Source organism: Diadema antillarum, unplaced genomic scaffold (genome assembly GCF_040938485.1).
Source record: "Diadema antillarum isolate AM-2024a unplaced genomic scaffold, OU_Dant_1.0 scf00000026, whole genome shotgun sequence".
NCBI classification, from domain to species: Eukaryota; Metazoa; Echinodermata; class Echinoidea; order Diadematoida; family Diadematidae; genus Diadema; species Diadema antillarum.
Window position 1 is genome coordinate 2,340,636 of NW_027270915.1, and position 25,238 is coordinate 2,365,873.

The 25,238-nt window shown below is 42.0% G+C and overlaps 1 protein-coding gene across 1 annotated transcript in view; it reads left to right on the forward strand.

Moving 5' to 3' along the window:
- The window catches only part of LOC139734614 (rho GTPase-activating protein 7-like), a 93,799-nt gene that overhangs the window by 25,910 nt on the left and 42,651 nt on the right, over positions 1-25,238 (forward strand). Inside the window, exons 4-6 of the mRNA XM_071645401.1 lie at positions 8,301-8,361; positions 19,303-20,989; positions 24,107-24,452. Coding sequence (XP_071501502.1) covers positions 8,301-8,361; positions 19,303-20,989; positions 24,107-24,452 — 2,094 coding nt within the window. The remainder of the gene's footprint in view (positions 1-8,300; positions 8,362-19,302; positions 20,990-24,106; positions 24,453-25,238) is intronic.

Sequence of the window (25,238 nt, forward strand, 5' to 3'; positions counted from 1 at the left end):
ATTAAAGCACATAATTCTTAGAAATCTATATTAAGTCTCCAGAATATAAGTAGTTGGGCTTATTGTGCAGCCTGGTCCCTGATAAATAAGGCATTTGTAATTTGCCGAGTTCTGCAGTATATTACAGAAAAAAGGATAAAATGTGTATCGCATTCATCTGTGGTCAGTTTGACCTAGTATGGTGCTAATGGAGGTTTTCTCTTCAGTGCAGGGATGGTCATATTGTAGCAAACAAGGTCCCCTTCCATTCAGAACTTTTTTTAAAAAATCTAAAATGTCCATTAATAGTCGACAGGAAATCACGTTTTACCATCTCAGTATTGTAAGGCCATTGTGTGCATGTGTGTGTTTGTTTGTGATAATTGAATTCCTGCAATACCGGCAGAAATCATTGTGAGGAAAGGAATGCGGCTGAAAATGGTATACTTTGTGCATCCTTGAGGACTTCACAGTATGTTTCTCTAGTTTCCAAGGTCTACCAATATGGTGGGATATGTGAAGGTGGTTGTATTGAGGCATTGGTTTCACTATCAATGTTTCAGACACACTGTTGGACAAAGGATGTAAAATTCGGTATATCTTCCATTGTTTAGCTGTACTGCGGTTGACCATCAGGCCTGCACTGTTGACCAAGCCCATGCATCACTCTACATCTACAGGTGTCAAATGATTTTTGTATAAACCACATACATGTATACGTGTGCAACATAACTTTTCAGTGATTAATACCATACGTAAATACTTTCAAGAATAAGGATAAGTCGGCAACAGATTTGTACGGGAGTTCTATACAAGTTTTGGACTGCACGTCCATGGAAGGTAGCTGCCCCTTCCCCACCTAATCATTGCAAGTCTACAAACGAGGTGTTACAAAAGTATGTGCGCACATAGTGTCCCTCTACCAAGAGTTCAGTAGGGTAACCCTCAAGATCTTGATCCCCTCCTCTGTAGGTCAGTTACCTCATTTCTCTCTCCCCCCCCCCCCCCCTTTGATATCTCTTTAGCCTCAGTGTTCTTCACCAGGTGTGTTCCTTTCATTCACAAAGGGCCAGGGCTGTACACAGAGGCCAGTTTGACTTCGTGGCCAGAGAACAATAGGGTTCAAAGCTCCTGGTTTCCTAACACCTCTCCCCTTAATTGATCCACAGAGGGGATTTGCAAAGCTGTTGATCTGGGGGCATTGATCAATAATTGGGTGCCAATGGCTGTCCCATTCTCTTCATACATTCAGAAGCCAATAGGAGATTATTTCAAACTAAGTAGCTTTGACAGGAAAGACGTCAATGAGGAAAGCTGTATAGGAGTGATTGTATAGGAGCTGAGCTAAGTACCCCTTTTTCTCTTTTTTTTCTCCATCTAAATCTCTCATTCATTGAGTTAATCTCAAATCTATTTCTTACTTTGTTTTTTATAACAGTCTGTTCTTCCATTACTACAAGGTCTATATAAATAGCGTGTGCAATTGATATTCATTTTTTTATTGCCTCCCGTGTATGAATTCCACTATTGGAAAAAAATGTAATGCCAAACCCTGCTTAACAATCATTGTATGACATTCTCTTTGTTACAAATTGTATTATATTTATAGAGTGTATTTGCCTCTCTTTTAGTTTATTATTCAACTTTTTTAAACATGGGCTGATTAACTGGAAAAAAAAAACTGGATCAGTTTGGGGATGACTAAGATGATGTAGAGCCACAGGTATTGAGGATGTTTCTAGGTCAACTGTTTTAGAAATGGTTGGATTCTGTTCTGTAAATGATACTGCTGTATCAGTCTGCATTGCAATCTAGTTTCACCTCTGCAGAAAAAGTTTGTGAGTTATTGCTTCATAAATCAGTTTGTAGTTGGGGATGGGGGATGATGCATGTAATAAAATGTTTGACATTGGCTGTCACTTCTGGGCCCTGTTTTATGAAGAGTTAAAATTGATTTTATAGTTGATTTCAACTGTAAGTCTTTGACAGCCTGTGTGGTAAGGGTATTTAAAATTCATTTTATCTTGTGATAGAACAGGGCCCTGTTCCATTATTATAGCTCCTCTCAATCAGTTGGAATATATGGTGAGCTTTTCGTTACACTTTGACATTACGGGTACAAATCATCAGCTGAGAATCAAAAGGGCATTATCACATGCTAATCAATTTTCATGAAATGAAAATTGCACTTAATTAAAAGTGGGTAGATTTATAAGCATTGTTGCAAATATTGGGTAGAAAAGTGTTCTTGTGGTTTTGATTTTTAACATTTTTAACATTGATATACAGTTGGCACAGTCATGTAGAGGAGATCAAGCACTACAATGTGATACCAATAACTAAATACCCAAAAAATTGCGATAACGCCCTTCTGGCTCTCAATCGATAAAATAACTTACCCTTGCATCAAACTGTAGGAAATCACAGCAAATAATTATGATCAAATAAATATTTTATGTCACGTGAAGAGGTGTTTCCAGCCCCCTGTAGAACAGTCTGATGAGTAATCAATTATGTGGAAATTAGGTGCTGTTTTTTTTTATTCTTTCTAATTAATGAATGCATAGTCTGAGAAAGAGACTAAGGAATTGATTTATAGGGGGGGGGGGGGTGGGGATGAAACACCCACACAATTAGATTCGGCACAGGCTCAGGCACCAGAGTGCATCTAAATATCACCCAGATCCAATATTTCTCCTGCACGTGGGCTGCGACGACACCCAGCCGAATGTCGGCCCCAGTTCCGCTCGATATTTCTGCGGCGCGTGGGATTCTTCTCGGGGTCTACATAACAATTTTTCTTGCCCTAGAGTATTCTGCTGGGCGGAGGTATTTTGGTAAAGATCCCCCAAAATTGATTAACCTTTCTTTTCAGTTGGTCTTCATTGACAACAATACCACAGATTGCTGCATAGCTTTCACCTCCCTCTGATTAACCTTACCAGTTCATTATTCCCCTGTGCATTAAAAAAGAAATATGCACTTCAAAAGAAAAAAAAAGGAATTTCTGTGTGATCACATCAAGCAAATAATGCCACCAGAATGATTGCAGATGTGCACTGATCATATGGATGGCATAGAAAGGGGAAACACTATGGAAGACTAGGGGTGAATATTTTCAGGCAGGTGTCAATGGAAAATGTGTGTATAGCAATATTAGCTTGACCCCCAATGGGTGTTAAGGCTTATCAGTTTAGACATGCTTGGCAACAGGCTTATGAATGTACATGTACCAATATTTGGCAATAATAGATGATGAGATATCTTATAGCCTTTTTTAATTTGCAAAATTCATACAATATTATACACTGCTTTACTGTGAATATATATCCCAATTTTCTTTCATCATTTTTGAAATTCAAAGCAAGAGAAGTATTCACAAAACATTTAGAAGCTACATTCTGAATTCATGGGACCTGTACAAAATCATCTCTCTACATTTGTTATAAAGAAAAAAAAATACCAAAGCCACTGTTACAGATCTATTTGCAATGTGCGAGAAATCTTGTCTAGGTACGGCTCATTGGAATATTTGTGGATCAATGTTTTCCTAATTGATCTAACCTAATCTTCGTTGGGGCTATGACGTCAATTTCTTCTTTGTTTGTTCTCAGCAAGCAACAGTACTTTAGAACGGTCATGGACCAGTATTCTGAGTATTTGTGTTATACTTCGACTCGAGATGCCTTTCTTGTGCAAATGGGCTGGTGACTTAGTCTTTGTGCAAGTCTTAAACTTTAAAGGAGCTGTCTCCCGGGAGATGCACTATTTGCTGTCTCAAATACAAATCCACATTTCATCTTAACTTGGCCTAGTTGGGGAGGGGGGGGGGGTTGGGATGGAAGATCGAGGAGGAATCTTGTGTGAAGAGGTTTTTTTTTTAAAACAGAAAAAAACTATAGGCCTAATGAGCAAGATTCTAGAATTTGATTTGAAGCTGCATGACAGTGAAGGACACTCGATAGGTAATCACAGGGAATGACGATATTCTATTCTTGCTGCAGCCACACAAAATTTGCTCCCATGGAACGTGGTCATCCTCGTGAGTAGCAATTAGTGTTACATGATTAGGCAAGGATGCATGCGAGTCTTTTGTAGAGATTTTTTTTTTCTTTTATGTTGTCCTTTTTTCTTTTTTCTCTTTTGTATACACATACGGAAGACATTCCCTGGGCCGATACTGGGAATCAAGCAGTTAAAGGGATGGTACAGTACTGGTGGAGATGAGAATTGGGCATTTAACTTTTTTCGAGATACCAAGAAAATCAATTATGAAATAGTACAGAGCATACCATTTTAAGAGGAATTCAAAGTTTATTTGATGAAAATCGAGTTTGGAATAACTGAAACATCCAAAAACAAAAGTAAAACAAAGCAATCATAATAAAGTGTGGGTCCCACACTATTAGAATTGCTCTTTTTTTTATATCTCAGCCATTTCAAAACCAATTTTCATCAAATAAATGTTCAATTCCTCATAGAATTACATACTCTTTCATATTTCATAAGAGGTTTCTTATTATTTCATCAAAAAATGTTAGAAACCTGAAATTAGGTCTCAACCAAAACTGCATAATCCCTTTAAAGGGAGGCAGGCATCAGAATTGTCTCGTTACGATAAAGAGAAAGCACAGGGAGACATAATGACAGGAAGGACCAAGTATGGGCTGAGGACAGATTACTTTTCTGTCTAGGCATGGTGACTACTTTGACAACGAGGTTGTGGAAAATGTCCAATTAGGCCCATACAAACACACCCAAAATAGACTATGTTCATCAATCAATATGCAGGCTGCCGGATGCAAAAAACAAAACAAAACAAAACAAAATGACAATTCTTATGTATGTTGAAGGGCATTTTATGAAACGTTTTGTATGAACAAATTGGTCAGACAAATTTGTTCTTTCGCCAGTCGGATGCCAGGATTTCAGTAGCTTATAACAGTTTGTCAGGAAAAACAAAAATCTGACAAAACACTTGATTGAAAATGCCCCCCCCCCCCCCCCCCCCCCCCCCCCCCGGTAGCACAGTTTTACACTTGTTAATTTACCAGCTAAATGCGATACTACAGCTTGATGGGGATACCCTTCACCTATCCCTACCATTTAATACAGTCATTGCCAGTCTCAAGGTGAATCATGCAGGACGAGAAGGAACAGACAACTTCCCCTGTGACAGTCCACCAATCGTCTTAGATAAAGTTATCATGGCAAACTTCGTATAATCTTGATTGTGTTGTTTGTTTGTTTGTTGGGGGTTCATGTTAAAGGAGGGGTAAGAAGGTTATGCGTTGAATGTGGTGCAATTTGGGCATTCTAAATAAGGGACTGTATGGTAGGGGACTATGTATTGTGATGGTTAAAGTTGCAATATGTTCAGGAATCCCTATAACCAGTCACCTCCCTGCTATAACACATTGGAAAATGCTCACACAATGGACAAAACTTTGGGAGGTTTTCCTGCATCATTTGGCTGTGAGTAATTATAGCCACAAAAAACCTAGAAAGGATTATTGCAGAGTTTGTTGGTTGTCATTGGAAAACAACAACAACAATGTAATGAGTGTTTTTTGTGAGTCAGAGGAGAGGTTTTTTACAGTGGTTTGTAAGTTTTTTTGTGTGTGTACGGGAAAGACCAGTGATGATACCACTACCAGTCTCCTCTTTCCAGGAATGATGTATCATTTTCAGCAGAAAACCTGGTGCTAAACTGTGGCCTTGTGCAAATGAAATCTACTACTTCTGCTTCCAGAGTGAATGAGAGGAAGTAGAGATGTTGCTGATGTAAATACTTTTAAACTTGTGGGTGTACTTTTTTTATGGGGGGGGGGGAGGATAAAAAGTCATTGGATTAAGATATATTTGATCCCCTGAAATATCAGAACAAAAAGGAAATTGCAGAAAAGGCATGATACTGTACAAACAAACAAAAAAATATCAGCACTAATGGTATACATGGGAAATCATGCCAGGTTGTGACTAGATATGCACCAGTAGTTGATTCCCAGATATTGATGTAAAAGATTTTATCATCATGGTAATCAAAAACTGGAAAGTTATGTATAGTATGGCATGTGATGTGATTGGATCAATATTTTGTCCCTCCTGGAATCTGAGGAATAGCTATCCCCTTCCCCCATATCACAGTGGAATAGTCTTGATAATTTGTGTACAATCTGTATGTATGTGTGTGGTGTGTGTTTCCCCCCTCAGCAGTAGTTTGAGAGCTGAACTTTCCTTGTGCTGTGTATGTGTATTTGTGTGAGTGTAAAGTGGCTGGAGAGTGCCTAGTGGACTAGTCTCTATAATCGGGAGGTTTCACAGGTTATGAGACAGGTGATTCTGGAGCTGTGTGATTGAGCTAAGTTCAAGAAAGGAAGCAAGCCAATACAGGTCTCTCTTTCCTTGCCCTCACCAAAACTGACTTCGTTTGATAAACATAAGCTGTACTGTTTCACTGTTTTCCAAGGGAAATGTCATAGACCGTGTACGTAGGATCCCCTGTTAACATCATTGTCAACCTGCCATTTATGATATTTTGTATGCATGACTGTTGACAATTTCTTCTCTAAATGTGCCTGCACACCAAGACTAACTTTGATGTGCAATCATGTGTGCGCACTCTCTGGTGTGAGAAGTATAGTAATGCACGTGTGATGAATACTTCAGTGGTGAGGGGAAAATCTATGGAGCACAACACACACACACGAGAGCACACACACCAGCCGCGCTGGAGTGTTTGACCTGCCGTCTTGTGCTATGAGAAGACCAGCCTTTCTTATGATATTGTCAGAAGCACTGTGACTTGAGTTGAAGGTGGACTGTTCCTGCGGACTCTCTCCCTCAGTATCTTCAGATTCAGATTCGTTCAGTCTGTAATCAGGAGACTTTGCCCTTCTCGCATCCGGATAATTTTTCTTGTGCGTGCGTGAAAGATGAAGAGGGTGTTGATGGTTCATCGGTAATGCTGAATGATCAACCGGTAGTTTTGCTCAAGTATCATCTTCCACTGAATCGGCAACCAATGTGTCTGAAGGATTTTTCTCCCCATCCGTAGAAAAGTTTGTGAACAGGAGAGAATTTTTCTGGCCAAAATTTGTGTATTTATTACGCTGCTGTGTCTGATCCCAAGTTGAGGCACAACGGTTACTGGCTCGCTGGTATTGGATAACTTGGAATACATCACTTCCATCTCTCTGCTCTATCTCTCCTTGGGTCATAGTAATGTATCTGTGAACCCGTCAGAAGATTTGCCGTAAGTGTATCCTCACATCTGCTATGGTCATTTCTGTCTGTCTGTAGCTAAGGAGAACATTTCTATTAACTTTCACCAAAAAGTTTGTTCTTTTCTATTCATATCTCCTCTCTATCTCTCTCTCTATATATATCTATCTATCTCTTTATATCTCTCTCTCACACATACCCACCAACACTACCACCACCACCACCACCACTAATACGTGATACATGTAGTGATGAGGTGTGGTGAAGGATTTTGCATCTTTGTATTATTTTTATTTTTATTTTTTATTTTATTTTTTATTTTTTTGGTCGTGGGGAAATATATACTAGCATGTAGATTGGCCAGCTTTGTTCCGGAAATGTGAGAAAAAATAAATAACAACAACAAAAATTTGAGTCAATGGCATGATCAGAGTTTGCAGTGATCCAGACAGGACTACACAGTTGGTAGATGGGAAGACGCTGAATTTAAGTCAGCATGTTTGGTCTGACGCCTTTGGTGAAAGTGTTTGATGTGTAGCGTGTGGTGAGTCTTCCTAGTATTATGGTGTGACTCAGTATCATCACCTATGAATGTCGTCATTAATACTCGGCTGATGAGCTGCTCACGGTCTTGAAACCGAGAGACAAAATCAGCGTTAATTAGAGATCGTTGACTGGGAACTTATTTGTGCTTCCTCATCAGTGTATCTTCTGTGTACTGGTCAACCTTACTGGGTTCAATCCACGTGGTTGTAGGACATTCCTTTTCTTATCTTCTCATTGTCATTGTTTTGCTGTTTTCCCCCCCACACAGCCGTAAACTTGGTGAGATAGTTGAAAATAACATCTTCAAAATCTGCAAGTATTTCATCTAGTATGTAGCTGTTGTGTGTATGGTTTTCATGTATTTCTATTAGACCGGGTATGATAATCATTCATATGCTAACAATTTAGGCCTACTTTGTCCAGTCTATTCATATTTGTAGTAAAATTATATGAAGCTCGCTGATAGTGTGCAATATCTTAATAGCATATGATGATAGGATCAGCAGTCTCATCTATATTTGTATTTCTTTGTTTCTATTTCTATTCCTCAGGAGACTGAAAATCCTCAATAAATGTGCCAGCATGAAAATTGAAGCACCAATCCACAGATCTGTAAGTATTGCACTATCATTTCTGGTATATGAGCATAAAAATGGTGGAAATTCAGAAATAAACATAGCTCTTTAGCGCTCCACTTCTGTTGAGTTTGATTCAGATATAACATGTACCTGGTACACCATGTAGGCCCTATATGACTGTTTGACTGATGGTATGGATTTCTATGTGGCTGATGCCCTTTACACTTATCACACTGAAATTCTAAGATTTGTGTGAAAATATTGATAATGTAACATAAAGATTATTTGTCTATGGGTGAGCAGAATATAACTAAGCCAAAGTGTGCCAAATTTGCCAAGTAGGGCCTATGCTGTTATTGAGAAAATTGAGTTCCTGTGCCTTATGGTTGGCAAGTGTACATGCAGTCCTACCTTCAAACAGGGAGGTGGGTTCCCACCTCCCTGCTTCAAACGATAGGGGCACATCCCCCCCCCCTCCCCATTTATTGTCCCTGCCACACCCTGCGGGCTAAAACCCCAAAAGTCAAGTGACCCCCCACCTGTTTCAGTCAATGGAGCTTCCACTACCTGGACTTGTACTTGCACTGATAATCACTCAAAACTGATACTTGATAGAAAAAGATACCACGAAAACCGCCAATTTGCATCCCTTTTGTAGCAGCCTTTAGCTTCTAATACCTATCCCACAATAACACTTCCTCTCTGCATTGTAACTTGTCCCAATGCAAAAGAGATGAGGGGGGGGGGGGGGAAGCATGTGCTCTTTTGTTCATTTCTAGCATGGGAAGAAAGAGGCATATTTATGTATTTCTAACAGGAAAAATTGCGTGGCAGAGGTTAGTGTACTTTGTGCCTCTGAAGAACACCAAAAACCACTCTGCATCCCTTGAATGAAGTTAACCGCTATAAGAATTCTGAGCTTCATCTTATAGTTCACCCCTAGGTGCACTCTGTCATCAATAGGAGAGGCAAAATATTTATCAGTGATAATGGGCTGTATAATCGCAGGCCTGCGAAAGAAGGCAAGGCACTCTTGGCAATGCAAACAAGCAATCAATATCTCATCGTTGAATTTACAAATCCAACTAAATTTATTGGACCAGTAGGCACCACCAAAGAAAGGTGTTCACAGTTCGGTCCATATATGATTGCACGTGACAAAAAAGTTGTACTTTTTTTTTTTACTACCAGAATTTGCGCAGAGTTTGCAACGGCCAAATATTTTGAGTTATGACCTTGTTTATCCACTCGGGTGACGGCGGACATAGTATGCCGTGTTTGCCAAGTGTTTGTGACGAAAAAAAAAATTGGGACAAGACGCATTCGTGATAATCCGGAGCAGAGTAAACACAGGAGGTACCCGCCTTCCGCACATTTTAGCAGTTAGCGGGCTTCAGCTTGGCAAATTGGAACTTTGTGTCTGCCTCAACTGAAGGGGGAAGGGGAGGGAGATGTCATTTATTCTAGTGTAATCATCCACACTTCCCTGTGAAATATCGTAGCACTGTATGAAAGGCAATAGATTTGATCAACAGCCCGATTCTTTGTATGTGTTCAGCAGCAATAATGGGAAGCTAGAGCAATGTTGCACTGTAGTGCTTGTTGAATCACGTGATAATAAAGGCGAAGGAACATGTTAACATTCAAGTAGTAGGCCTATCTTCCTGAAGTTTTTTCAGAGAAGATGAGGAGGGAGTTTGTGTACAACGGTCAATAGAAGAAGGCGAGATTCTGCAGCAGGTTGTTTCTTTCTTTTGTGTGTGTGTGTTGGGGATAGGAGGATGATTGGAATGAAATGTATTTCAGAGCTGGGTATTTTGCATGTAGTTTGGTGTTGGTATTACAGAAGGTCTAACAAGGAGAGCATATTGTAATTCCATCCGGCAAAAAAAAAGACCTTTTTATTACTTTGTTTGTCTTAAAAAGATATGTACCCTAAATTTGACAGTTAGCTTATTCATCTCTTTGATTGAAAACAGCATTATTTGAAGAGATATGTTCAGGGACTATGAGGGACTTTTTGTTGATGCTATACTCGCAGAATTGGAAACAAATACTAGAGGCATTAGTCACAACTTCATCGCTCGTAAGCTGCAACTTCTGTCATAGAGTTGGGAGGAAGGAAAGAACGTTCCTCGTATTTTGTGCATGGGTCGGTAGCTGCCAAAGCGTCTTGGCAGGGAAGTCCTGGAGACAAAAGTTTATGACCTTCCCTCCCACAGAGCGAGTGGTTTTGTGGTGAGCGTAGTCGGTCCGCCGGTCCCTTGTTGGGATTGGAGGGGGCTTTGATTTAAGCTTTTGTGTATCGTTGGTCGGTCCCGCTCCCACCCTAGCTCCGTCTTTCCTCTCGCCCCTCTCCTCCAGCTCCTTAACTCCCCTAACTGAAACCATCTCGTACTCATACCCTTCCAGCCCGATCATTACCCACTTGTGATGGGAACACCAAAGTCTGCAGGTTTGAAATGTTACAGGTGTTTTCTCAGGTTGCACATTTTGTGCAATTGATGATACCGATAATATATAAAGTGCACGCTTTGTTTATACATGTACATGTATTCCGTTAGAGAGACCGCAGATGTTTGGTAATGGACTGCAGTTGGACAAATATCAAGATTTACTTGTGAATCCCCCCCCCCCCCCCCCGCCCACTCACATGATGCTTTCAAACGTAGGACCACCCCTGAAAAAGCAGTGAGAAGCCTACATAATTAGGATATTGAATCTAATTCAAATATTTTTTTTTAAACTGTAAATTTGTGCTTTAAATCATGAGTGTTGACGCATAAAGAAGCACCCACATAGTCTCCTATTGGTAAAAACCCCTCTTTGGACTGTTGTCAGCAGAAGAAGACCAACCATTCACCCTTCCACCCACCCATGGTTTCTCGCATCTGGAGCTCTGCCTGTGATTGGGACGATGTAGACTCTAAGGTGATTGAGGGCTGATGATTTGTGACTGAAGATATCTGTCAGATGAAGAACTTGACTCTGTTGTGATTTTTAACTGAAAATAGATGGGTTGCACTTTCTTATGAATTAAAAAAGGAAAAAGAAAATCAAAAGGTGTCTGATGAAGGGATAATACATTTACTTCTGTGCACAATGTGATAAACAGTTTGATACGACTGACAGAAATGTAGAGTAATGTCGAAGGAGGATATGAATTCTTAGATTGTCAGATTTATGCCATGATAGCGTCTAATCTTCATGGTGTAGGCTGTCATTGTAAACTGAACCTGCCAGAAAGAAAGAAGAAAAGAAGCTGTTGGGACTGTTCAGCCACTAAAATGTTCAGTGATGCACTAAATTTCCCATGTGTGCTGAACTCACTTAATGGCAGTCATGATGTCATCCCACATACGTGCGTGGGACATCGTAGGATGAAGGGGAAAAGGGGATAATTTCCGTCTGAAGGTTCGAGGAGTTTGTATAGATAGTAGCGCATCTGTCATATGCTGTGTTGCGGTTATCATCAATTTGGCGGCAAATATCAACAGAATAGCTGTAATCACACGGGGTAATGCCTGCTCCCCTCCGGCAAGTCATAATGTTGGCTGGTGTTGGCCCCCCTCTCTGGATGTCTTAGTTTGCTTTGTTCGGGACAGTGGCGTCGGGAAAATGAGCCATTGAGACGGGGGAGATCTCGGAGTACCTCGCTACATGAAAGCATTCTGATTGAATTGAATGTTTCTCAAGCTTGTTAGTCATGGTCCCAATGGCTAGGAAGATGGGATACTTTTATATCATTGTCCCCCTTTATCACCTTTCACTAGCTGACTTGGTCGATGTCTCTGAGTGAAAGGTTAATACGCTAGTCTTGTTCACAGCCTTGGTGACTTTTGTCATTATTCCAGTTGCATTCGATCAGAAAGGGGAATTATTTTCGTTTTTCTGTTGTAATTTGCACCAAACAACTCAATGTCCTATTGTGTGTCAATGATGCATAAACTGGTTAAATGTGTAGTCATTCTCTTCTTCAGGAATTGGTCTGGGTGAGAAATAAGTGACGTAAGTGAGTGATCTCGTATAGTTGCAGTGAATTGTCCGTAATTTGCTTCTCATGGCCATGCAAAAAGCACTCTACTGAAATTCAGTCTGGTTCTACTGTTATTTTCCCATTGCTTAAATCATTCCAGTGTCCTTTGTTCTGACACTTTTGTTGTTGTCATTATTGTTATTATTGTTGATGTTATTGGTAGTGTTGTTGTTGTTGTAGCAGTATCTTTATCAAGAGAAGAAGGGATGTACAAAGGAGACCGCAAGATTCAGACTATAATGTCTGGGACCTAATGTAGCTATAGTAACTTCTCTGTTATGATTTGTATAATTCTATATCTTGCCAAAATGAATTGATGAAAATGAATTCATGTGTGCCTTGCTGGAAAAGGGTAGGCCCTTTTGTAGTGCTTTCCTGCCTCTTCCCCTTGATTATGTAATGAAACATCCAGACAAATTAGACTAATTTGCATTTTGGTAATTCACAGTCAAACGAGTGAGTCACACTTGCTTCTCGAGTGGCTGTTGTTTTGCCTGGAGGATTAATTCTCTTCTTGCTCAGTGATACCGTGCGCAGCCATTCACAGACTCTTTATTGTTCTGTGGAGGCTTGAATATTCAGCGGTGCTAGCCCCGTCATCCGCTGTACAAATTAGATGTGAAACCACAGAAGGGTAGTCACCCCTATGTGCTGAAGATGATGCTTAGTGCACAAACAATCGGTGATTAGGAACCTGTATCATGTCCAAAGTAAGCTTTACCTCCGAGCTTTGCCGCTAAGAAAAAAAAGGTGGGGGGGGGGGGTCATTGTCCCCCAAGATTCCTAGATTCAAAATATGAGGGGGTGGAGCAGAAAAGGATCGGGTATCGCCCAGAAGGAGCGAATAGTGCCGAGGCGCAACCAGCATCGCATGAAGTCCACGGCTTGAATGATCAACTGGGCAAATGAGGTACGGCGATGCGAGAGGGCTCCTCCTCTCTAAGCAGCTTGAGACGAAGGGGAGCATGCTTTGCCGAGGCTGCGTGGGCTGCAAAGCACTGCCATGAATGCAACAATATTCATTAACAACACTCCCAAGTGGTGTTCGAGTGTGCAGGGATTCGGGGGCTCTAGTCTTCCGTGGGTGTTTATTACCATGTTATGGAGTCTGTGGTTAGCGATGTTTATTTCAGGTTTTTAACCTTTTTTGGAAGTGTATGAGGGTGGAAAACATGCTTCTTCGTGACATGCTCTTAGCATATTGTTACAAGGGATTGTTGGGATAGGTAGTTAGGGTCAGTCTTCTGTTGACTGGATGCAGCAAATGCTTCATTTCTAAAAACACTAAACAGGCTAGAAAAGGGAGATTTAAATTGAATGCATGAAAAAAATGCGGAGAGAGACAGAGATTGGTAGATAGAAAGATAGATGAATACATGGATAGACAGATAGATGAATATGGAAAGAGAGATAGATATGTAGATAGATAGATAGATAGATAAATAGATAGATAGATAGATTGATAGATAGATAGATAGATAGAGAAAGAGACAGTGAGGGAGAGAAGGAAAACTGGAGACTGCAAATGTATTTGAGGGAATATGCCTTCCTTAGTCATAATTTCTTAATAGCCATTCCAGATGTCTTCCACAGACAGCATCATCATTGTCATAGCTGGCTCAATGACGTGATAAGCCTCAAACTTCTCCCCAGCCACCCCAACAACCGACACCCCCCCCCCCCCCCCCCGAATTTATCGCACGTATCTCTGTATGTGACAGATCTGGAAACATTTGCGTGAATCTGCAACGCTGCATCCTACCCAGAGACTATCCATCGCAGCGAGGTTGGTATGTGTCTCGTTCGATCCAGTCCATTGGACTTCAGCCAGGCAGCTTCTCTCCCCCCCCCCCCCCCTCCTCTGTCTCTCTCTGCATCCATCATTCGCGGTATGTCTCCTTCATCATAGCCATTAGTTAGCATGCATTCTTTTTTTCGGCTGTTATCATTCCCCCAACCGTGGCTCTGCCCAGCTACGGGATCGGCTGAGAAATCGATTGTGGAAACGAATTTTGTCCTGATGGGATTGCATTCGCAGATCTAGAATCAAACGCAGACAGGAAGTTCAAGGAGACATTTTCCTCCCAATTCACCGTAACAACCTCCGGCACGATGACTCAAGGAAAGGTACTCGAGCCAGACGGACTGACTGACCTTTAGCCGGAAGGATGGACAGACGGAAGGACAGTGACACCAAGGGATATAAAGCTGATGCCATTTCTTTTGAGAGAGTTCGAGGGATTCCAACGAAATTCAAATATAATTAGCATAGGTTTCTGTGCTGCTACATCGTATTTTTTACATTTCACTTGGTAATGAACAAAATGTCCAGTATTGCAAATTACAAAACATTTGAAAGCATATTTTGCAATTGTTGTCTTGCTTTGGGAGAGATAGCCTCTCAAGATGTCATAATTTTGTGTGCTTTGTGATTTCCGTTGAAACTGTCCTGTTCGTTAGTTTACTTCTGACGAAGATTCTGCTTTTGACTTAATGAAACTGTTCTAGGCAGAAAGCTTATTTCAGCTTCGCATTCTGTAGAGAAGAAAAAGAAAAAGAAAACAACGCTATAAAACAAATCCCACACTGTACAGTATGAGGATGATTACCAAGTGGAGATGTTCATCTCCATGTTCACTTTCTCAGCAGTGCACTTTGTGGTAGGCCTACCAGGCATAATATGATTACCGTAGCAGGGTTCCGCAGTTGCGTACGAGGTAAACTACTAGCACTTATGATGTGATTAGGGAATCATTCCTCGCTACCAGACCTGCAGAATTATGTTTCTGTTTTTGTTTTATGGGTTTTTTTAAGCTCTTAACTTCAGCTTTGCGTAACTTCTTGTCATCATTGCTTTCGTTTTTTGGTTTTTTTTTGTTTTTTTTTTGTTGTTTTGTTGTTTTGTTGTTTTGTTGTTTTGCTGTTGTTGTTGTTGTTGTTTTTGTTGTTGTTGTTTTTTTTTTTTGGGGGGGGTCATTTCCTGTTCTGCTGTTACTGAGAGAAATCAATTACCCCAGAGGCATGTCGCTGCTTTATTAAGCAGGGTTGCTGCATTGTCATTTTGGGCTTTGCTGTTATCATATTACCATCATTATTGTTATCATAGATCCCTCTCTCTCTCTCTCTCTCTCTCTCTCTTTCTTTTTCCATCCCATTCCTTTTCTGAAAGTGACTAAATATCGAAGAGTGGAGAGTGCCGGAGCTGTGGGGGGAGAGTAGTAAATTACCTGCTAAGGGCATTGCTTCTGATGATTAAAAAGCCTCTGTGTCCATGTCATCGTAGTCCCCTAATGAAATTGTGACTCTCTCTGGAGGACGACAGATGCACTGTGTACAGGTGCATACATACCTTCCGGTCTTTCTGGTAGTGCGGTTATTACTGGTGTCTATATTTAGCATTTGTTGTCCAGATCCTTACCTGACCACAGAGCTTAAAGTTGTCAGTCATGTATTCAATATAAAGAAGATGATTTTCTTGATGTTTTTGTGAGTGTTTTGTTTTCTCTTTGATTAGTGAAGCTAGAGCAAGCATTTACTCATATTTTGTCTCTGGAATGAAAAATAAGTCATGTAGTTACCCAGTGATTACTGGTGATCCATAATGCAATCTTCAGTTGTGAAAGCTTTCATTACACAGAATGAAAGAGCTTGTTCCTCTTGATTTGCCTGACCTAACCACCCCCCCCCCCCAAAAAAAAAAACACAAAAAAACAAACAAAAAAACAACATTTATGCATAATTATGTGCATATTTGCTTTCTCTTCCTTGTGTTGAAATGCTCCTTGGGATCAATAATAAATAAAAAATACTGAATTATACATTCATAGATTAAAAACATAGAGAATAAGGTAGGCCTACATGTATTTGCCAGTGTAGCTGTGTTGTAACATTTTGATAAAGGTACTTCAGAGACTGAGACACATGATCCACCACGCATATGTCCAGCATTCTGTTTTGTGTATCTTTCTACCCTCTTTCCAACACCCCACCCCCTTCCATTTCTGATGTGTAAGCATGATGAAGCTGTTCATTGGAAATGAGATGTGAACATGCAGGTCAACAGGCAGATATTGAATTGTTCCCAAGATTTGGAGATCGAGGGTTTGATATTGTCTACCAAAATCACATCCGGTGTAGCGAGTAGTTGTCCCAGGTTTTGTTTGTGTACACCTTGGGATAGAACAATGCCACATAACTGTTCCTATCTTTATCTCCTCTCAACTTCCTGCACTATGAGTTAGGAAATTCACATGTGAGATTGACAGAAGCATGGCATTAAAGACCCAGCGGCATGTGGATGCCAATCTGCCATGGATTGGGAAGGCTTGGCTCGGCTTGAATATATTTTCGAGAATCTGCATGGCAAATTGTGTGTGTAAAACTTTGTCACTGATATCTATACCTGTAAAGCAAGGTAATATGTACACCCAGCCAAAAAAATCTCGGCTTGATTTGACCATTTACTGATGAGCGTATGCTTCGATGCTCATGTTCGCTGGCAGGCGCTGTTATGTTAGTGGTTTTTAAATGTACCCGAGTGGGCAGCAACTGAAGATCAATTCTATTGGGCCACCCATGTTTCCCCATGGTACTGGATATTTAAGACTGGGACAGATTCAACTCTCACTAAATCCTTTCTGTGAGGTTAGAGATTACTCAGACACTAAGTTCATCAGGTGTTCGTGTGAACATCCTTGTTGAAACAAAGTTTCTGTAAAGTTGGTTATAAATGTAGAACGACAGTGGAAATAAATAGAAAATTTTGCTATGCTAAATAGATTTAGTGATTGCCATCTCGTTTCAAGCATTAAATCCACAATGGTCATAATTATTCAAACAAATTGTGCTTTCTCATAAGATTTAGTTTTCAAAGATCCTTGTGAATTTTTGGTCTTTCCAAGTAAGACAGTTGTACTTGTAGTAAGAAAGGTAAATGTGGTGTTAACTTCACTTACATCTCACATTCAGAGCTTCTCCTTTTGAAGTCAATGAGACATTGTGTGTGGAATAGACTTGAGATTTAATTCAGGCTTGTGTGAAATGGACGTGTGAGAGATTGTAAAACATGGATGGCATCCCAACCTTCCATAGTGCAGTGACATGCAAAACAATGGGATACGTTTGTTGATCATGAATGTGTTCTAAATTCGGCCACATTGACCCGTGCCGCTGCAGACTCTTTGATAGCAAGCCGCTGATAACTTCTTAAGAGTCCGGGAGAAACTTGACTCCCGTGTCAACCACCTTCTTGCAATCAGAGCTCTCTGCACCTTGATATAGGCACACCATCTCAACCAGGGAGATATGGCAGGGCCTTTTTGTCGATCCAGGCATTGGGCAGAGATTTTAATCAAGTTACTCTGTCATCCTCCTCCCTTTCATCTTTGTCCTCTGCCATCCTCGTTCATCTTCTGCGATGGGGGTTAGGGGAAGGGGGATGGGAGATAGAGAGAATGATGCAAACTTCACAAAGGTCATCGCGTTAAATCATTCTGTGGCAATCAGGAGCAAATTAATCCCGGAGCCCTCTTGAAAAATCCTCCCTTTCATCATCGAAGCGCAGCCATCTGCATGCCGACGAGATGGATGAAACAAAACAGAAATGTCCCCATTAATGACAGTTGGGTAGTATGGCTCGGTTTTTCTCTTCGGGACCTTAGAGGCAATCATCTAAATTGGCAGCAATCAGCCTCATCTATTCATCATCGTCATCATCATTGCTCCGGTCTCTGTCGTGTGAGGGAGGCAGGATCATGAACCCATGTCATGCTGCGTAATTGAATTTCAGGTCCTGCACGGACGTTGTAATAGTGAAAGTCAGGCTGCGCAAAAAAGAGTGAATAATCCGTCAAATCAATGCCAACTGTAGATGCTGCCTTGTGACTGAGTGATAGGCTCTCTTGTCCTTGCATTTGCTGACTGAAAGATTCCATCTTTATTTTTTTTCCAAGATATGTAGAACTTCATGTCTTATTTCACTTGAATAAAATCAGTGTGCTGTTTCTGTCAAAGTGAAATGCTCTTCCAACAAATTAGTCATATCTGACGTAAAACGGAGACTGAGAATCACTGGGACTCCATGATGGCTCAAATAATTCTGAACTACACTGGTGCTGGAGAATGTTGGTACATACTAAAACATACAATAAGTTTTCTCTTTGACTCCCCTATGCAATAAGGGAGTGCTCCTGTATTGCAGTTTTGCTTTCTCGTTTAATTAATATTTTTGCAAAAAGGTATCCGAGGTTTTGATGTAGACCATTCCATTGTAAAGCGAAGTGTTTTTCCTGTCAGAAAATTCATCAGGATGGAGTATGGACCCAGTGTGTGACTCACCACAACACAGTTGCAGTGTCCTACCCGCCAGGTGCTAATTGGAGATGGGGGGAAAGAACGTCTTGTACCTCGGAAGTTTTTGATCTCCCCTCTCACACCGCCCTCCCCTCCTCTCCCTTTTCCCTTTCCCGTTCCTCACTACATTCCATGCCCTGGTGGGTGATACATGCGCAGGACTATCTGTGTAATCTGGGCACAAACGGGGCACTGCCAGATGAGTCGATGAAGGGTCGGCTTGCTTACAGCCGTTCCTCTCGCTCTCTCAAATTCTCTCTGGGGGTGTGCCAGATTTTGGTGTGCTGCCAATTCGGAGTGATTGAAAGTACATTGAAGTACAGCTCCCGCTGGCCGCACGTAGTCAGTGGATGCACAAATGGAGTGGAGTCAATATTGTAAGAATGGTTATCTTCTCAGTTTTAAATGTTAGTGTTTTACATTGTGATAAAAAGTTTCTTCTTACTGCAGTGATTGAAGAGTCTTGGATCTTGTACAGGATTTGTCTCTAAAGTGCTGTACATGTTTGTTTTTGAGCATGAGTGATTGAAAATTCAGATAATGATGATAATACTGGTGTCTGTTCTTGTGATCTTTATTTCTCTGCAGTGCGACGAATCTGAGGATGAGGACCAATGTGCAATCAGTAACAAGTGGAAATACATGCGCACCAACAGGCGATGGTCGCGGCGCCTGACAGGAGAGGAGTCTCCCGAGTGCGAACTCTCCATGTCGCCGACCCTCGAGTCATGTCCGACGCACACGCACACGCTCCCGCGGCTCAACAGCAGCCATGAGAGCGTCACCACCACAGACAGCGAACGCAACGAGGGCTACACCAGCACCAGCAGCTTTGACAGCCCCGCCCTGGTGAAGAAGGTGTACGGCGGCAGGCACATGCCAGACGCGCGAATCGTTCCATCCTCCTCCAGCCAAAGCTTGCCGATGTCGAAATCCGACTATAAGACATCCACGCCAGTGCCGGTGGAGCGAGACATGCAAAATCCGAGGAGTGCCATCATCCAGATTTCCACTGTTCAGAAGGAGTCGCCACCCGACATGAATGGGCTGCACAACAGTCGGGATCGTATGAAAGGGGCAAAGAATTTCCTGAAGCGGTTGGACAGCCTGAAGGGCAAGCGTGGGAGCCAGAGGCAGAAACATAAATCGGGCGGCGATGCTCCCAAAATCAGTGGACCCATTATCCAAGACAATGGTACTCTTACTCGAAAAATTGAACTCTTTAATTGTATTGACCTGGATACTGCAAAGTCGCGATCATGCAGATACCCAGAAATGCTAGTGACCCCACCCGCCACGCGCAGGAGGACTCCAAATGGGGGGCGGGGCAACAATGCCAAGAGAATGGGTCGCGTCTTCTCAGAACCCAGCTCACCGACTTTGCACCGAAAGATGAGCCTAGATGTGGAGACGAATTTGCAGGAAGCCACGCTGGCGTTGTCAAAGAAGATCAACAACAACAATGAGAGTAAAAGCTGTGAGGATGTGTTCTCTAGTGATCTCGAGGATATGGGTGTTGATTTGGTGGTCGAGACAGTCAGCCGACCCAACAGGCAGGAGAACCGCATCCCGTCCGTGACCGGTACAACAATGCTGACGAGGAGCAGCAGCAGCAACGACTCCTGGCAGGGTCATTCCGGAGCAGAACCCGCAGACTGGCGGTCGCACGAGATCATCACGACATCATCGCCCCTGGGAGATGGGGATGAAGACGACGTCCCGCAGAGATTGCGCAGCCCCAGCATGTACGACAACATGCCCCCTGCATTACACTCCAGCCTGGATAACCTCCCCACTGCTGAAATCGAGGTCGCCGAAACCGAACTCATGCGACAGATCTATAACCTGAAAAACATTGGTCACCTCCATGACTCCTTTAGCGCAGCGCCGTCGTCGCACAGGCGGAGCGCCAGCGTGTCCACGTGCACGGACATCGACGACCACGAATCGTGCAATATGTCAAAAAACAGTGTGAATATCAAGCGGGAAGCGGAGACACTGGATATCTTGACGAACATTAGCAAGATTCTCATGCAAGAGAAGCAAGAGGAGGCGGCCCTCGAGCCCCAGGCCGAAGTGCGGCGCCGGTCGCGGCGTGACCGCAGCAACAGCCTGCCAAACGCCGGCATAGAGGGCATCCGGGAGAGCATCATCAGTATGGAGATGGACCCGGACCTTGAGGCAGAGGTCATGGGCCTCAGCTCGGAGCTGGAGCGATTGCTGGTCGGCATCAACCAGAGTATCCATGAGCTGGAAGTGAACATCAAGGGGACAGGTAAGAACAAGGGTTAAAGGGGACTTTCAGACCAGCTGAAAGTTAGTCTGAAAAAGGAAGAGTAAAACCTTCTGAGCACAATTCCAATTCCATCAAAATCAGAGCAAAGTTAAGGATGTTGTGAAATTGTGCAGTTTCACTAAGTTTAATTAAACAGTTCTTGAACAGTCAATTTGAATGCAAATGGTGAATTGACGTCATCACCTCACATCGTGCCACGCAGTCTGTGCATAAAATTTTGAAATTTCTTGTGTTTCATTCAAACCCTATTTTGCATAGTCTCACATCCTGATATGTCTGACTGTCATTATTTTGAAGATATTCAGTCATGAAGAACATGGTTATTTACACACCATGTTTTCTAGCAGAAAAGTTGAATTGTTGTCATTTTTTTTGTACGCAGTCAATGGAAAATCGTGAGGTGAGAACATCATTAGCTTACTATTTTACATATTCATATCAATAGTTCAAGAACTGTTATGTGCAAAAAAGTAGCAAATCTTTCAAATCTTATAACTTACTTCCTTTTTTGATTTGATTTTGACCAAATTTTCGATGTTGTGCTTGTCATATTTTACTCCCTATGTTTGGACTAACTTTTAACCGGTTCAGAATTTCCCTTTAAAGTTGTCTCTGTTCGTTGATTAGAGTCACAGTCATTGTTGTGTATGTCAGCTTACATGAACCTGCTTAACTTGTTATGAGACTAGACTGGACATGACAATCAATCATGATGAGTCATAAGGTCAGACAACAGATTCAATCAAATGGTCAAATCCAATCCGGGTAAACTACAGGGTGCAACAAAGGCACTCGTCAGAATGTTCAAGATCAGTGTGGATCAAGAGTCATTCAGCAGTTCGTAATGCTGAGTTGAAACTGTCCAATAATAACTGGTGGTGTTGTTCAATGTTGTAGAATATTTGGACTTATATCAAGAGCTGCATGAGGTCTGATGTGCTCTGCTGTTAAGTAAATATTGATAGCCACATGAGATTAAGTTCTTAACAGACAAATTGTCTCATTTGTTTGATTGTTGCTTAAAATGTTCCTTGGTAGATTATGCTGGTGAAATAACAATGATGTTTAGTAAGACACAGAAAAGTAATTTGCAAAATCTTTGATTGACACATTTGAGGTAGTGGGTGTGAAATGATTCTATAAGACAGGAAATATCATTTTGGAACTATGTTTATGAAGAAACTGTGCTAGAGAATGGAATCGAATTATCAGTAACCCTTTGAAAGGAAGTGAATTTAAAACTGTACAAGATTTTCTGTGATTGGCATCAAGCCAGCTTTTTCAGGAGAGGCACTAAAGCATCGTCCAATTAGTCCCAACAATTCCAGATATTTTCATTCAAAGGCAGTGGATGTGCCGAATCGCCAGGGACGTATTTTCTTCAAGGGGTGCTTAGCTTAGCACAAACGCAGCCACCTTTACCAAATGAAAACAAACAAACCAAATTGTAGAGAGAGAGAAAAAAAAATAGTGGTTAGAGAGAGATGAACATGATGACATCAGCTGTAGAAAAAGGAAGACATCTCATTAGCCAGACATTCTGAAATCAAAAGTGACAATTGTCAGGACGTTTTGTGATGCCCCTGGAGCGGGGGGGGGGGGGGGGGGGGGGGGGGGGGGGGAACACGCCGACTCAGATTTCAGTCTGACAATTTCCAATTTGACGTGTCAAGCTTGATTTCTCCAAGTGGGTTTAGCAGCGTACACATGGGACATCCAACGGATGACATTCAACCAAGTTTCGCTCAGCCGAACTGGAGTTACCTACTACATTTGGAGTGATGGGTTTCACCATACTAGTCTTTGTTGTGTATGTTTAGTTGACATATTGTGAGCATGAAGGAGTTCATCCACTCCTGTTTATAGGAGGACGAACCTTAAGAAGGAAAGGAAGTATCTTACCAAAGAGTAATGTATCAATGCAGTGGCAAATGCTGTGTCTATCAAGTTGTAGATTCAGATAATTATGTAGCTGAGAGAACTGTCTGTGAGTCGTTCAAATTCTCCTCGAAATGTGAAGAAGGTGTGGGATATCCAATAATCGACTGTTTTGCTTGTGTTAAAGATGCTATCAAAGTTAAACCCTGCTTGTCGCTCATAAACATTCTTATAAATGCATTCATAATGTCATTCAGAAATGAGACAATTTGTCGATATTCATATTTTGTGATATCGGGATTAACTGGATAGAAGAATTTCAAGCTTGCAGTGCTTCAGTTCATATTTTCATATTTCTGTACCACAAATTCTCTATGAGTCTCTGGGGCACTGATAAGAAGTTCATCAAACGTGTAATGCCTTTGGATGATTGACAATGGACTATCAAGGGGTCAGTTTACTGTGTATATTTGTAGGTAAACAGAAAAGAGTTCAGATTTACTCTTGAGTCAGTGATTCAAACCTCCCAGAAGGGGTGGACGTCTTCTGAATGGCAGGTGCATGAATAGTTCTGTGGGTCAATCATGTAGTGGGGCTCTCCTCGAAACTTTAATCTTAAAGATGAGGTGCCATGTGGATGCACATCATAGTTTAAAACTACAGCTTGTTCATCGAAGTTCAGAACTTTGAAGATTGCAAATGTCCTGTGAACCTGACTAATGCATCATTCAGCCAGTGGTATATATCACCCAGTTGTCACTGGCAGATGGACCACATCAGGGAAATCCTTCCCCTGCTGCAAAAGTGAACCTCGCTGGCACAGCTCGCATCAACATTATCAGGTCACAGTAAAGGGTCATGACTATTGGGAAGGGTGGCATCTGCTGTATTCAGAACCTATTGTGTAGTGTGCCTTGTCTTATTAGATTACCTAGATGAATTGATAAGATTTCAGCATTTATTAAGGGGGAGAAAAAAAGAAGAAGACTAGAATGGCAGCTGTCCAAGATCAGCTGTCACACATGAACAATGTCATTGAATAAAAGCCAAGGATTGTGGTCAGAGACCATGAGGAAATTTTTATCTGAGAATTCTTATTGAGAATGTTGCCGTAACATACTTTGTTGTTCGTTAAACTGTCGAGTGATGTATGATGTATGATTCTTGCTGATGACTGTGGCAGAATACTCTATCGGTATCCATCTCTTCCCGTGGCAGGTGAGGGCAGCATGTCGCCTGCCTCCTCCTCGCAGATCTCCTCCCCGGTCGGCTCCCAGGTCTCGTCCCCCTGCCTGTCCCCTCTCCCTTCCCCCGTGGCCACCCCGGACTTCAACTACAGCAAACGGGAGGACGCCCAGCAGCAGCAGCACGAGGACACCGGCGTTGGGGGTCTCTCCACCAGCCAGGACACGGCCAGCGAGCACGACACGCCCATCTCCAACGACGACGAGGAAGAGGAGGAAGAGGGCGAGAAGAAGACGCCAGAGAACACCACCAGCACAAAGTCGCCTTGGAAGGAGAGACGGGATTCGGGAGTCGGGAACTCGTTGACGAGACCAAACAGGTGAGCCATTGCAGACAGTGTGGATTGTCGTTGTGCATGAGATGTGTCGTGTCAACTCAGGTGTGACTGCAGAAATTGAGCACTTTTTCCCCTGTACACAAATTAAATCACCCTTCTTTCTGATAGATTTTCAAGATCCTTCATCCAAGTAGCCGCAAGTAACTTTTCAGCAGTGCAAATCATCTCTTGTACTAAACTATTCATCGACTATTATGATTCCAGACATGTAGGATGCAAATGGCATAGAGGTCTTCCCCCCCCCCCCCCCAACTCCCCATGCAGGAAATGGAATTGAAGTTGGGGAAGACTCGCAAACTATGGTCCCCGGTATTAAGACCCCTGGAATATCTCGACAAGGTTTTCCTGTACTTTGCCAAGCACAGCGGGTCTCCAATAGATGCTTCAAATGAAGACCGTTTAGCTCACTAGTAGGACCTGTCAATGTATAATCCAGACATGGAACTAATGATAATGATACCCACTGCCCCCCCCCCCCCCATTCCTACTTCTAAAACCTCTTGATGACTCAGCAAGCGAAGTAGTCCCCTGCTTATCATCAAATTTAATGAAATGCTGCACTTGTCTTCGGGGATGGGGGGCCAAGGGAAGATGAAGCACTGGTCCCCGTAAAGCTACATCTGTGCAGAGCTGGAAGCCATAGTGATGAAATAACTACTGTATATGAAAGATGACTATGAGCTAGATTAAGCTGACTCAAAGTCCTCTAGGATTCTGTTCACAGTGATTGACTGGTCAGACTGATATAAAGAGATGAGATGGAATCAG